General features: G+C 35.0%; 1 protein-coding gene across 3 annotated transcripts in view; it reads left to right on the top strand.

Annotated features, from left to right (window-relative positions):
* Positions 1–11,157, top strand: part of LOC121672680 (kinesin-like protein KIF18A) — a 32,171-nt gene extending 21,014 nt beyond the window's left edge. For all 3 annotated transcript variants that reach the window (XM_042045416.1, XM_042045415.1, XM_042045417.1), the window contains exons 14-17: positions 4,985–5,468; positions 5,981–6,085; positions 8,740–8,849; positions 10,556–11,157. In XM_042045416.1, the coding sequence (XP_041901350.1) occupies positions 4,985–5,468; positions 5,981–6,085; positions 8,740–8,849; positions 10,556–10,704 (848 nt within the window). In that variant the 3' untranslated portion in view covers positions 10,705–11,157. The remainder of the gene's footprint in view (positions 1–4,984; positions 5,469–5,980; positions 6,086–8,739; positions 8,850–10,555) is intronic.
* The last annotated feature ends 3,867 nt before the right edge of the window (positions 11,158–15,024 follow it).

Below are 15,024 nucleotides of genomic sequence, written 5' to 3'. Positions count from 1 at the left end.
AAATTGGGGTATAGTTGTACATAGTAAAAGATTTGATTAAAAGCAGGAAAAACACATGTCTGGAATAGGAAAGATTTGTCTTATTAAGCAGCTCTTTCTTACTGTCTTATGTGATTTCTAAGTATTTTTTCTCATGCTGTGTAAAACAGTACACCTGATCACTGGGACTTGCAAGAATGCAGCCTGGATATGGGCCTTTTTCAGTTCACAGCTGTTGTTTGTGAAACTGTTGTGAAACTTGCCATCACAGTGATGATGCCTTTGGGTCAAAGGAATATTAAATAATTGAAATGCCTTGACTAGACCTCATTTGCAATTTGGAATTCCATGAGTCAGTTGTTAAAGAATGAAAATGTATGATTAGAATTGTAATTTGATCAATCAGTGGTAGCCCAGAAATGTTTATTGAAATGCATACATTAATATTTAATTTCACTTTAGCAGAACAACCTGGTAGACTTAATTTAGCACAGTTTCCAGAAATACTCCCCTTATGCATGTATTAGCATGAGTTCCAGAAGAAGAGAAGTCTTGGCCATTATTTTGTCCCTAATGTCAATTAGAACTAACTCAATTCATCAGAGTAGTTTTGCCATGAGCTCTGCTCACTTTTGCTGTGACTCATGTTTCACACATAGTGCATTCTGCTTCTTGTATTAATGCACAGGGCTGTAAATATCTGATATTGCTGTGTTTCTTGTCAGATAAATCAGTACTTCCGAGTAGTCTTTTGGGACAAATGATACAACAAACTACGGAACAAAACCACCTCATATCACTGGTGGTTGATCAGTGGATGATGGCTTTTATGTTTAATTTCTGAGTGAATCTCTTAAATAGTATCTTAAAGAATTTTGACAATTGTGTTTTATAAACATCAGCCTGAAATTAAGGATCAGCAAATATGTGATCTCTACTCTAAAATATGTTTGGTATAATGTTAATTTTTAAAGAGAAGCATTGTAGCTGAAAGTACTAGTTACGGAAATAAAACTTCCAAATTTTTCTTTTAAGCTACTTCATCAGGTTAACTTTGGCTGTTCTGTAAAGTACATAAGTGATTCATTTTTGTATATGAAATAAAAAATATTACTGAATTATTATGATGACATTGATGCAAAAGATTGAAGTAGCTATAAAACATGAAGCAAATATAGACTATAAACATAATTTCTCTGCCTTATTATGGAACACGTTTGAAATTTTTTTTTTTTTTTAAAGTTGGAGCATGTTGTTTATCTTTCAGTAGGAAAATAATGACAACCCTTAGACATCCATTCAGGAACTGTTTAGATTTGTTCTTTAAGGAAATATAAATAGCCCTACTTGCTTCTCCACTGTATCATCTTCAGTACCATGTATTTAGAAATTTATGGATATAGTAGAGTTTCTGTAGCAGCTTCAGTTGTCTGAGTCCCTTTTGCATAAACTTCTCAATAGTAGCTTTTAAAAGCATTTGCAAAAAGAAGCTTCAGTATCTTGCTTCCTTAATAAGATGGAAATAGAAACACTGGCAATTCTTTATTTTGTGGGTCCAAATGTTTTCCTTGCTGTATTTTTTTTTACCTGAGATTGTAATTGTTTGGAGCTATATACAGTAGAACAACAAGCTAAAGTGGAATTAGGATTTTGGAGTTGTTTTTGTTGCATCGTATTTGGTTTATGTTACTTAGTGAAGCCAAGTTAAGTACGATACTGCTGATGATGTTTGTTTACCTGTTTACTGTGTTAGGAGCAACATAATAATTTCACAAAAAGCTATGGGGAGGGACACTTCTTAAGTATTTTATATGATTTCTAACACTTTAATGACAAGAAAAGCTTGTTGTGTTTTAACTTAGTTTTACAACGAGTTTTATTCAGAAATAAATAAATTTTAAAAATAGGTCTTTGTTTTTGCTAACAGCTTATAGTTGCTTTATATAGAATTCCTGCAACTATCATTATTAGTTTACTTGTATTACTGTACAAAATGCTGTCCATTATAATGGAATTCATCAAATTATTTATGTTGGCAGTATCTTTGTGTTCTTTACGTATTTAGTTAATGATTTAAATGCTTTCATTTACAGTTAATTTTAAAATGCTTCCAATATTTAGGCCTGTAGAAGCTTCTAAACCTTGGCACTCCCACCAAAATGTTTCTCCATCAGACTTCCTTCTAGTAACTTTAGGACATTAGCAAAACCTCAGTGTCTTACAGTAAGCAAACTTTCTGAAACTGAAACCTCCCTGTCCTAATGTAACAATGGACTAATAGAATTCTAACCATTATTTTTCCTGAAACAGACATTCAGATGCATATAAGTAGGAATAAAATCTAATAAATGAATATTTTAAATGTCCTGAGGCGTTTAATGGATAGTTATTTCAAACACTAGGTTATATAAACCTTATTGTTGTACTTACGAATATAAGACATCAAAAGTCTTTTTAAAAAAGGTTTGGATTCAATTTTTGGTTGTGATGACTTGAATTTTTTTTTTAAAGGTCTGTTAGTCTATTACACTGAAGTATATGTTGTACTCATTAAAACAAAATTAAAAAGCAAGCACAGTAGTGAGGCCTAGCATTGTTGATAGTGTCAGAGAGTAGTTGTTTTAAATTGTTCATAAGTAAGTTTCTTGTTTGTTACTAAATCCTACCAAGTCTTGGAGAAATATGTCTTTATCACAATGGGCCTATTTTATTTTGGGTGGAGGTAAAGATTTTTTGGGCAACATTCAGGCCCTGTTTTACTGCTATTTCCATTCCACTGCTCATGGAGAATATATGAATTAACTTAGTGTTTAGATTACAATCAAGGCACTGCATGTCAGCAACCTGCTGCATTTCACCTGGTGAAAGCTGGTCATGGATTAGATGTGGTATAAGAAAATAATATATTTTGCATTTTAACCGAGAAAAAGTCCTTTACATACATAAAGTGAACTTTACATAGGTGCACACATAGACAAATTCACAGTTCAATTATTTCATGTAGTCCTCTCAGGCCCAAGTTTTCTATGTATTTGTTTCTTCAAAGCTGGAAGCAACATAATAGAATTGTAATCATTCATGTAATTGTCCACACTACTTTTCCCATAAGGAACTTAAACATTGTTCATTCTGACACTAAGCCCCTAAGTGAGGAATAAATGTTTGCTTTGTTTTTTCTAAGTTGAATAATTAAGTTTTCAATATTGAATTAAGTTGTGACTACATAGAATAGACATGTGGCCTATATCTAACCATCTCATTTACTTGCTCCTTGTACACACTTTGATACTACCTGTTCTATCCTCCTGGAACAGGTATAGGTCTCATTGTGATCTTTTAAATCCTTTGCTATCTCTTACAGCTCTATTTTGTATTTTCTAATTGGGCATCATCTCATGTAGCTGGGTATCCAATTGTATGGCATGTCTAGTACCGAAGTGTGTAGGCAACAACGGTGCCGAGATCATCCCTCATTGGCTTTTCTTCAATGAAGATCTTACTTGGGCCTTTTCCCCAAGACATCTGATTTCTCAGGGTACTTGGGGAATTGGTTTTTTTAAAGCATCTTGGCAAATTGGGTTGCAACTGGTCAATGAGGTCAAAATTAAATGGGGCCTGAGAAATGGTAAGCAGAGAAAAAACTGCAACTATTTAAGCCTTGCTTTCTGTAACAAATCAAGCTTGTGGAGGTGAAATAATACCATACATACACGTTTTTAATCAGTCTTTGTCCTGTTCAAAGAATGTTTTCAGAGCAGTTGAAATGCCCTAAGTGTTAACGCATGAGAGAGAACTATAGAAGCATTCAGACTGAGGAGTTCAAACTAGCTTTCTTAGTCTGAGGCAAAAATAGAATGAAATTTAGAAGAAATAAATATTTATCAACACTGTACTAGGAATACCGTAGCTAATTCCTGAGTAACTAGCATGAATTTAAAAAGCAGGGGTTCTTTTTGCAGTTTAGTTGCTCATAGGCATGGAGTAGGCAATGCAGAAAGAAGTATGAATCTGTGGCTGCCAGCTGAAGGGGAGCCAATCCACAGGTATTTTAAGGATGCTAGGCTTCATTTCTTAAATTTGCACTGGAAGTTAAATATAAAAGCACTTGGGGTTTTGACAGCCCTCTCCTGCTCTTGATTTTTTTAAAAAAGAAATTCCATAGTTTTTTTGTTATTAACTGTGTAAGTCACCAGTTGCCTACCCATTTGAACAGTGAGCTGTGTCTTAAAATGATCCTCCTTCACTGAAAGCTTGAATAAAAGAAAGGCCTTTTCTGTCTTACTTTGTAGATTGCCTTTATTACCACCTGCCTGAAAAGAAAAACATTATGATACTTCAAGAAAAATAGTTTCAATCAGGATGAATGAGAATGGCCAATTACACTGTATTGCTTGCTTTATTTTTGAGGGTGGGGGAAGTTATATTGTAGAGCTTTGCTCCCCACAGTTGATAGAGTGGGGTGAGAGAATCCTGGTAACTTTGCTTCCCCCTTTCCAAAACCCTACTTTCTCATTTGCAGTGTCAGATAATTTTTTCCCTCTAAATGGTTCTGTGTCATTCCTTTTTCAACAGTCTCTCAATATTCTGCAAGGTACTTGCTGGGGAAAAAATGGCTATGATCAGGAGTCAGATGTAGATTACTTTGATTGTTCCACCTTAAAATATGAGTTTTGTCGTGGTAGTGCAATAATTTCCAATACCCCTACTCTTCCGTTCCCTCTTGCATGTGTCATATCTTACTTGTGATTATTTGTATAACCTCTGGGATTAACTATACCAACCTATGCATATTTATAATACTTTGAGTGTCACAGAGCAAATACCATCTTAGACTAAGCAGCAATAGAAATAATTTTACTTATATGATCAAGTTGATGTGAATATGAAATAAATAGGATTTGTAATAATTTCTGCTAATATCTCAGTAGGGAAGAGGAGGGAAAATGCAAGATTTAAGTAGTATGTACAGTTAGATGTGCTAACCATTGTTACTTACGCTTCACAGGCACCTCTTTTGGTACACCATCACAAGAAATGAATAAAAATACACAACAAGTGTTAGAACGTACAGAACCACCACAGAAAAGAACTAGGAGGAGGCTGATGGACTCTCCAGTCGTAGCTCCAACTCCACCTTCCTCTAACCGATGCAGCCTCCAGCACCTGGAGGATTCTCTTGCCAAGGAAGTCTACCCTATAGTCTATACACCAGACTCTTGCAGAAAGCCAGTACAAAGCTTCTATACTCAGACTGTGATAAAGAAGGCTTTACACCTTGCAGGCCTAGAGGAAGTCAGTGCATGTAGTACAGATATGCCAGTCAAAAAGGCCAGTATTATGGACACTACATGTGATGTAATCCCAGAGTGTGATGAAAACGTCATGAACTCAACAGTAATTCTCTATGAAGGTACAGATGAAACAACTGAAATGTCTACTTACTCATCTGTAAAGGAGTCACAGCCATGCAGCAATAGCATTGTGCAAAGGTATTTTCCTTTTATATGGGCAAGAAATATTACCAAATAATTTAATCCTGTCTGTCTTTACAGGTGGGTTTTTCCATTTATATCCATTTTATAAATAAACCCAACATTTTGAAAATCAAACCCTCAATTTTGATCAACATTAGATTCAATTCTGCCATTATTTGAAAACAGTGTGTTAGTGACAACAAATGAAGTTGAAAGCTTTTCCTGTTTTATAAGATACGTACCAAAAAGAAAATACAGCATTTTTTAAACTGATTGTGATGCCTCAGGCAAGTTACTTTCTCTAGGCCTTATGTTTCCTGTCTGTAAAATGGATACTTAACCACATTGTGAAATGCCATGCTTAAAGCTGCTGTGTATGTCTGAATTCTGCAAAGCTACTTCAACATTAATGAAATGAATTTCCAGTTTTGGTTTTCAACTTACCATATATTTGTTTACAGTTAAGAACAAATTTACTTGACTTTACCAAGAATATGTTTTACAAAAATGTAATTCCTTTATTTCAGACTTGATCTTTCTTCCTTTAGAAACAAAAATTCTGCTCCGGTATTTGAGAAGCCCTCGTATATGGCAATGACTTCAGCTGCTCAGAGAAAAAGAAAAGTATTAAGGTAGGATTAAACTAACCCTTCTATACAAAATGAGTTTTCATTTCTTATGTTCTTACTTCAGTTTCTATATTCTATTTTAAATCTGAAAGCATCTTGTACAATTCATTTGGACCTGCATGTGACATGTTGTGATTCAAATATGTTTGAATTCAATTGAATTTTTTTTTGGTTTTCCAGGTAACTTCAGTAGATTTTTTTTTTTTTTAATCTTGGTTTAAGAACTTCTGTTTTAATAATTACAAGCTAATATCATGTCTTGTGTAGCTGCTTGTCTACTCAAAATAGAAAGATGGCGCATAATTCTGAAAAGAGAAATTTCGTCATCAATTAAAAATCTAAGTTTTTTGAAAGCATTCTGCCTTTTCTGGAACACATTAGAAGCTACCAAAATAAAAAGCAGGGAAAAAGATATACATGACAATAGTTACATGATCAACTTTGTTTTTCCGATAATTCATTTTCTGTCTCATATGTTGTGACTTAGTTTTTGTGATCTGCTCTAGGAAGAACTTTCATATCATCACTTCTGGTCTATGACCCTAAAAGAGGCTTGTTAGTAGGAGCACCAGAAAAGCTGAAACTGAATAGACAATAAGTTGAATTGTAATTTTTTTGTGTGTGTGTTTCTGTGGTTGGTTGGTTTTGGGTTTATTTAATGTATTAAAAACCTGATTAGCTATGGAACAGCTGATGAAACAGCTGGTCTTTTTTTTTTTTTTTTTTTTTTTTCCTATTTCCAAAAGCAAAAATTGATACAACCTTTTTTAAAATCATGTTATGAGTCACCTGTTGCTAGACAGTGAGTAGAGCTGCCATCACACAGGTGTTATGGTGAATATCTCAAGAATGTTGGAGCAAGTCTATAGATAGATCACAGGACATGGAAGAAACTTAAACACCTTTTTGTTTAGTAGCACCTTTTTGTTTATTAGCACCTTCAAAATAGAGAATTATCCTAGGAGATCACATTCAGCTGGTCTAGTTTCATGTTACTATTCCAATTGTTATCAATTACTGTTCTAAACTATCTTGCTAGGATGAGGAATAAACTCTTTTGCTCTAGGATGAGAAAAGAGGCACTGCTCACATTTTCAAAGAGCTGATTATGAATTTAGCAAAATAAATCACCTGTTTTCTGAAACCAAGCTAGTTTTTTCTACATTCTCTCTAGGGAGAGGTGGGAACTTCTGGAGCCTGATTTATCTAGTCTTAAGATAAAAGTTCTCAGACAGGCTTTTAAAGTACTTTTTTTTGTAATAACTGTGTAATAATTTTAAAACATGTATATATATGCTTATTTCTTCCCAAAAGACTAGCTCTTTCTGCTCACCTTGTTTCTTTTGTGTCTCAAACATATTTCCCAATTTCCAAGTTAGAATTCCACTACAGAAAAATCCCACAACTTTTATTCCTTTTATAGAGATCATTCTGCCTCAGTAACTTGTCTGTATACTGAGATTCTTTATGGTTTTGTCTAGCAGTTGATGATGAAGAGAAGGAATGAAAACACATTTGTGAAGCAGGAAAGGAATATGCTCCTACTTTTCAGAGTGTGCCTTCATTCTGTTTTCTTCTTTACTTTTTCCCTCTTTTCTTTCCCGTGCTTTCCCTGATTGAAGTGGTTCTCTCCAGTCATTCATCTCTTTCTAATGTTAGAATAAAAATATAAATTTCAGTCATATTGTCCACGTTAGAAGTATAATTTGAAACAGTCGTATTTTGAGGATAAAGGGGTAAGAGGCAAGTCAGTCATAAGAGAGACTATTTTACCAAATTACATTCTTATTGGCATAAGTTCCCTTGCAAGAAGCATGCATGAGTAGATTTTTAGGACTGGCACAAGGCAAGTCTTAGCCTTTGCTGCTTGCTATATATTTTTATTTAGGCAGAAAATTATTATTAAGAAAGTGTGAGTTAGGGGACTATAAAGTGGAAATAATACAATATTTGTTACAGGAATAGGAAAAGCATAGGAACTTGGAACATAAATACAATTAGCTTGTTTATGAGGCTGTCTTGCCGAGTGGAACCGAGGAAATTTGTGAGGCAGTTGCAAAAGGGTGAGATCAGATAGGTTCATAATTTTTGCTGTAGACCTTAAGTCCATCACATAAAATGCTATGGATAAAATATAGAGGTTTTGTTTTAATGAATTTGAAGCTGTAACAGTTTTCTTGCAGCCTAGTTAAAAAGTATTGTCTGCAATGAAGCCACCCCCTCCAACTGTGTTGGAGGCCCTAGAAAAGTTATTGTAGCAATAAAAAAATGTGATTTGTTCAATAAACACAGCTTGGTCATTTCAAGGATTTTGTAACATGCCTTAAGATTATTTCTTAGTATAATTTGTATGTGATGACCATCAAACTGACTTCTGTAGTTTCAAAAAAAATATGACATATTGTCTTGCCTTTTAATACAAGTGGCAACATTAGTTCTTACTTTCACAGTTGAAGCATTTTTGTAAATTCTTAAAAAGGAAAACAGGGACTAGTATCCACAGATATACATAATAAATTAGTTTATTGTTTGCATTCTGTTATGATTCTATGAACACTGGATAATATTTAAAGTACTTCTGCACTGCAAGGCCTAAACTACTGTAATAAGCTTAGTGACTGTACTGAAAGCAAACACCTTTCTGGCAACTTTTCCAGTTCTGCATCAAACACTGTGTTGGGCAGCCGGGAAGACGCGGTTTCTGCAAAACGCATTCGACAGGACATCTTGTTAAGCCACGCAGCCTTGCGAGTACCCCAAGTGTCTGGTAAGTGTCAGAGCTTGAGTGGATGACACTGCATTGGTAACAGTGATTGTACAGCAAGTGCAAAATTACGATTGCTACTCAATTTATTTTGTCAATTTAATAGCATGTATTGCTGTGATAGTATACTAAGCCATTGGTTTGAATAGTATATCCCTTTATTTTAAAAAAAATCAGAATGTCAGTTATATAGATAGTATGTAATCAAAATTCAACAAGGTTGTTGGGAAAACCTTTTCCCCAAGAGCCAAGGTCTTCCACCTAAAATAGTTTATGTACTTGTTGAGAAATTTGGTGAATTTAATTACCAATTTTGCCCAAATGTGGTTTATCAGGAAATAAAATTCTCTAATAATTTCCATGCCTGTTTTTAATTGTTTGCCTTATTTTGCAACACTACACTGATTTGTTTTAACAGATAACAGGTTTTTTCGGAGACTTATTGGTCTTAAAATTTGGGGCTATTTTGGGCAAAAACAATAACTGAGGAAAAGTTATTTTGCTTCTAACATACTGCTGATAATATTAGCAAGTTCTATTCTGTGAAAGTTTGCCTCAATTATATGGCTTCTCTCTGAGGTGCATAAATCTTTTCTGTAATAAAATCAGTTACAAATAATTTTTTCAGTGAATGTTCACAAATGTCTTCACAACTTTATAAAAACCTCTGCCTTTTCTAGTGCACGGGACTAAGTTGCTTGGCACCTGCAGCAGATTTTAATGTGTTAAATCTGTACAATTTTCCTTCATCTCTACCCAATTGTCTCCTTTTCCTCTCTATTTTCAATGATACACTTAATGATCTTCTTGGGCTGTTTAGAGGAGATCCAAAATTAGTTTTAAAATTTTTGTCTGCTCTTCTTATGAAATGGAAAAGCGATGTGAAAAAATATTTCTTTTGTGTAGCTTTTTCCAGTGGCATGGGCAATACACCAATTTTACAGCACATACATGTTTTTAAGTAAAAATTGCTTTGAGGAAGCAAATACATATGAAAATGTCTTATTCTGAATTCATGAGAAATGTTGAGGTTGTATTACAAGAAGCTTTCTGGAAACTGAATATCTGAGTCTAAATTCTGTCTAACCAAGTTACTTATTTGGCAAATTGCATACATGGTTATATCAGTATCAATGTCTACTACAACTGACCAGGTTATGAAGTTAGCGCTATTCAATCATGACTCTGGAATTCAGATACTATGTAATGCAAAGCATGTTTTGAAATGGGAATAAAGTTTTGATTGTTCAATGTTTAACTTAATATGAAATACACTTTATTTTCAAGAGCGTGCATTACAAGAGCAGAATAAACCATAACCAAATACCTAAGAGGAAAAGTTGTTTACAGATTAAAAAGACAAAACTTTCTCTAATGACATAGTGTTCATTTTTCAATCCTATTCTATAATAAGAAGGCTTAATGACATTTTTACATATTCCTACACCTTTGTATAGACCACTGTGCCTTTTTGATAGCATCTCAAGCCAGTTGAGGGTCTAAGCATGCGACTTTCTAGACAATTAAAACACTGGATTGCTGAGCTAAAATTGATTACATTTTTGCATATTAAAATTAGGCTTTCAGTAAAGGAAAGAAATGTGTAAAAATTCTTGAGCATATTCTGAAACGGTGGTCTATGTAGGCTAAATTCTACTTACATTTATTGAATGTCTCCCTATTTCTAATAGCATTTCTTTCTTCACTAGGAATGAAAATAAAGAGCAGGAAGCAAGAACAGAATATGTCAAGAAACTTTGTTAGAAGCCTTTCTCAAGGAAATGTGCCGCTGGATGTTAAATCAAGGACATCAAAAAATCTTTTACTTCATGTTTCCAAGAAAAAAAATAGGATTTAGTTCTGAGTTCGTCCATATTTCCAGCAGGATGGATGGATAGCAAATGAGAATAGGGTGAATTGCCTTTTCCTCTTGTAAATAGTTTTGAGAGTTTTGTGATGGAAATCGTAGAAAAATTATTTTGACCCACTAAATTATTTTTATTGGAGTAGCTTCCTTGTGTTAACATTATTTTTCATTTTGAAGCAGGTAAAGCAGATGCTAATATTAGAACACGTTCATGCTTAGCATTAGCATGCCAGTTTGTTCTTAGATTGTTAGCATCTATTGGTGACATAAGTAGTTCCAAGAGACAGAAAAATATTTACAAAATTTTTAAAATTTTTTTATATTTCCAGTTTTTAGTCTGTTACTTGGTTGTAAATGTTCCTGTTCTGTTTTTTCAATTTAATTCAGCTGTAAATTTGTTTTTATGTTAATTGCTTCAAATAAATTTTAATATTATTAAGAGCAATATAATGTGAAATGTATTTGTAGCAAAAATGTTCCTTTCTTCTCTTACGAAAAATGCCTAAATCAATTTTGACAAATATTGTTATAAGTATGTGTAGTTTACAATGTATCTTCTAGTAAATTATTAATATTCAGAGACAGAGCAATTTATATATAGTTATACTGTAACCTTGACAGCCTTCCCAGCCTTCAGAATGTCATTCTAGTGTGTTTGGTCTGTGCAAATGCAAGCATGTGAATTTCTCCAGTCTAGGGAGAGCCAGAGGAAGAAGGTCCAGTAAGTAGTTTCAGTGGTGTCAGACAGCTGTCTGAAACAAGGAGCTTCCAACCTGATCAGTTCAGTAATATGAAGTATGCTGCAGAATTTATATTTGACACATTGTAGGAGCATTTTTCAGAGGCTTCTGAAGAAGGAAATGGGAGCTGCCTGCAAAAGCTTTCAGGACCACTTGTGGAAGGAGCAGACAATGTTGCAGAAGCTGTCTTCATTGGGGAAGTTCAAAGACGAAGAAATAATTTCTTAAGAAATAGGCATTACTAGCTAAAAATACTGAGATGAGATAAATTGAATCCTCTTAGTTGCATTTTAAAAGGAGTATAGGTGATATAGTTCTGGTGAGCCTGGGATCTTGCTGGTAGTGTAATGAGAACTGAGAAAATATTGGCTGTAGGAACCAATATTTCTCTGCCTGTTTTGAAGGGTTTTTACCCCCCCTGAACAACACTGTTTTAACCTCCAACCTTGGAAAAAATTACCAACAATCAGACAAGAACTGGAAAATACAGTGGTGTGAATTTGGGGATAGACTACTATGTAAGATTGTCACAGGGTGAAAAATTCAGAGGTTTTGGGCTTCTCCTTTTAGTAAAATAGATAAGAGTAAAAAATATCAAAATGGAGGATTGTTGTTGTTCTCTAAACTTTCTCCCTTCTTCCTTTACTACTCCATGTTCTGCAGTAAAAATAGTTTGGAAGGATTGGACAGAGAATTCTGCAGTTCTTGGCCATGTTACTGAATAATTGGTAGGAAAGTGAAAATAATAGACGTTTTTAGTAACTGTTGGTTAAAATATCTTTAAAAGGCCGTGTAAATCTTGATAATTAGACTTCTCTCCTGCTTTCTGTGCTCTGTGTTATGCCTGGGTCATGCTAGTGGCTCTGTTCCTCTGATAAGACTTGATAAACAACTATCTGGCAGCATTGAAACTCCAGGAAAAGTCTCAGTTTTGAAACTCCTTGCAAGGACTCTTAAAAAATTCTCTCCCATCAGGAGGGATTTGATTTATGGCATGGTTCAATGTCAATTGGCCATGGAAAAGGCTTGTTTGAAGCCTAAAAACTAGAATGTGGGACTTGTCCATGTAGCAGGGTGATGTAATTTCAGTAGAATGAAGAGGGAGGGTCACTTTAATATTTCCCTATCATAATGAACAAGATTTTGGAATTCATTTATGATTTTGGCACCTGATACGGCTTAAGTTGTAAAGACCATTTTTGCTTTATGGGATTTTCTTCAGATTCTCAGTGTTTAGTATAAAATGTATACAGGGAGCTTCTTTTGTTGATATCATGTATACAAGAGGCATGTTGGGTTTTGCTTATAAATATAACAGTCATTGCTCTTGTGGCATGTAAGACTTACACATAGATGTTCATAGCAACCTTGAAAGGTTTTTAGACAGGCTTGTGCATGTACCATTTTGATAGTCAGCCAAAACACAAAACTGATAAATCTCATGTTTTCTTAATGTCTTTTGCATACCCTTGAGTGGAATTGGTTGAATTGCAACACTTGGAGGGTGTTGCTAAAAGAAAAATACTGAGAAAATTAAAAACTGACATGAGAAGTGATTCAATCAGAAGTTGATTATACGTTTGTTAGGTAGGTATTTGCCATTTATAACTATCGTAAATGAAGTGTTTCCAGAGATATAACAGATTGAAGCGGGATTTTTGTATTTCAGATTGCTCTTGAGTAATATTCTGCACTATTAATTGTACATACATTTGTTTTCTTACATACTGTGAACACATCTAGACTTCATAAGCAGAAAGTGCTTCACAGCACATTCCACACACATTGCTGGCACAAAACTTTTCATAACTTTTCATTGCCTGATAAGTTTTTTTTGTCAGATTGCCAGTTAGGTAGAAAGCAAAGGGTATCTGGGAAGTAGTGGAGGTATGAGATAGCCTATTTAATTTTCTTGCCAATCTACTTTGACTGCTACCTGCTGGGTTGTCTTTGCAAACTAAATTAAGTAATAGCATTTATCTGAAGTACACATTTCATTGATTTCACTGTTGTACTGTGCAGGGTTAAATTGTGTCCGTGTTGCAAGTGTGAAAAGGATGTTAAAGATCTTGTCCCACTGGGAAATTCTTACAAAAACATGTACAGGGTGCAGGGTATAGTTTGTACTATTACTCATTTACTTGCTTATTGTCATTGCAGGACCAATGAATTTATAGGAGTTATCTGAAGTGTAGGCTTGAGAAGCTGTGAGTATTTTTTACTGGGGATGGAACTGGATACAGGAGAGAGGATATGCAGGGAACAATACTGTTGTCAGTGAGGCTATAGAGGCCGGGCCATTTTTAACAGGCTCTACGTCTTCATACCCATTTTGCAAAACATTATTTTCATTATTTTCATTTCCACCCAAATAGCAAGTATTTTAGTGACTCCTTTTGAGTAACTACCTTTAGCTGTGCATATGGGCCTGCACAGCTATGCTTCAGTGTCTTGCTGCCTTGTGCAGAGGCATATTGAAAATCAATTAATTCAAAAATCACTTCTCTTGATTTTTATAGAAGTGTAACAACCTGTGTTACCTGATAATAAAGACTTGTGCAAACTTCTATCCAGAGACACCTGTAGATTTCTACAAGTGTAAGGCCCCAATCAATTTGCTCAAGAAGACTTTTAAAAGGGCTTACAATGGTTCATGTACTCTGAGTTTAACACACAGGAGAAATACTGACAAGATATTCTCAAGAGGCCAAAACAACACAAAAGTTTACTGGCACAATCAAGGAACTTTGGCAAAAGGTTTAGCACAACATTCAATCAGCGTAAGACGCTTCTCAGAGCATTAACTTGGCCCATTCAACTTAGCAAACTTTAAGCCCATTCAGTTTTAAGTTACTCAAGAAATTCCAAGAAGAGAGAATTAGAAGAAGAAAGACAGAAAAGCATATGTACAACTTCCTCTTCTGGCTTCCAGCAGTGTTCAGATAGAAACTCCAAGATGAAGGTAGGGTCAAGACAAATGCTTTGCCTTGTGCTCAGCCTTAAATACCCCTTGGTCTTCCTAGGCCTTTCCCCCAGGTGGGACTTCTTGTCATTTGGCCACTCAGGAGCTGAGTTAGGGCAGAGTGGAGCATTGCCTCTGGTGTGCCTGTGATTGGCACCACTGCCAGGCTAGGATAGAGGCTCCAGGGCTGGGGGCCGTGGGGCAGTTCAGTACCTCACCATGGCAAGGCCTGACCTGTCCCCTACTCCCCCACATGCATTCCAAAATGTCTCAAGACATCAATCTTTCTGTTGTCTGAACAAGGTTGTATGAAATGGTGTGATTCTTGAGGCTGCACTGTACAGGGCCAGGAGTTGGACTTTGGTAATCATTGTGGTTTGCTTCCAACTCAGAATATTCTGTGATTAAGATCACAAACAAAATAACTATATCTGCTGTCCTGTCAAACTGACAAAGCACAGTAATTTGATTGGATTATTAGAAAAAGTCATTCATGGTGGTGGGAGAAGTTTCCGTAACAGTCTGAAGGTAATGAGGCATCTGCTCATTGGAACAAATGTTTTGGGATATCCTCTGCTGAGGCAACTGAGTGTCTTGTACCTGTAAGTT

The sequence above is a fragment of the Corvus kubaryi genome, unplaced genomic scaffold, assembly GCF_017639235.1.
Source record: "Corvus kubaryi isolate FWS band 111438036 unplaced genomic scaffold, C.kubaryi_AGA036_p1.0 64844, whole genome shotgun sequence".
NCBI lineage: Eukaryota > Metazoa > Chordata > Aves > Passeriformes > Corvidae > Corvus > Corvus kubaryi.
This window is presented reverse-complemented; position numbering and strand designations above follow the sequence as displayed.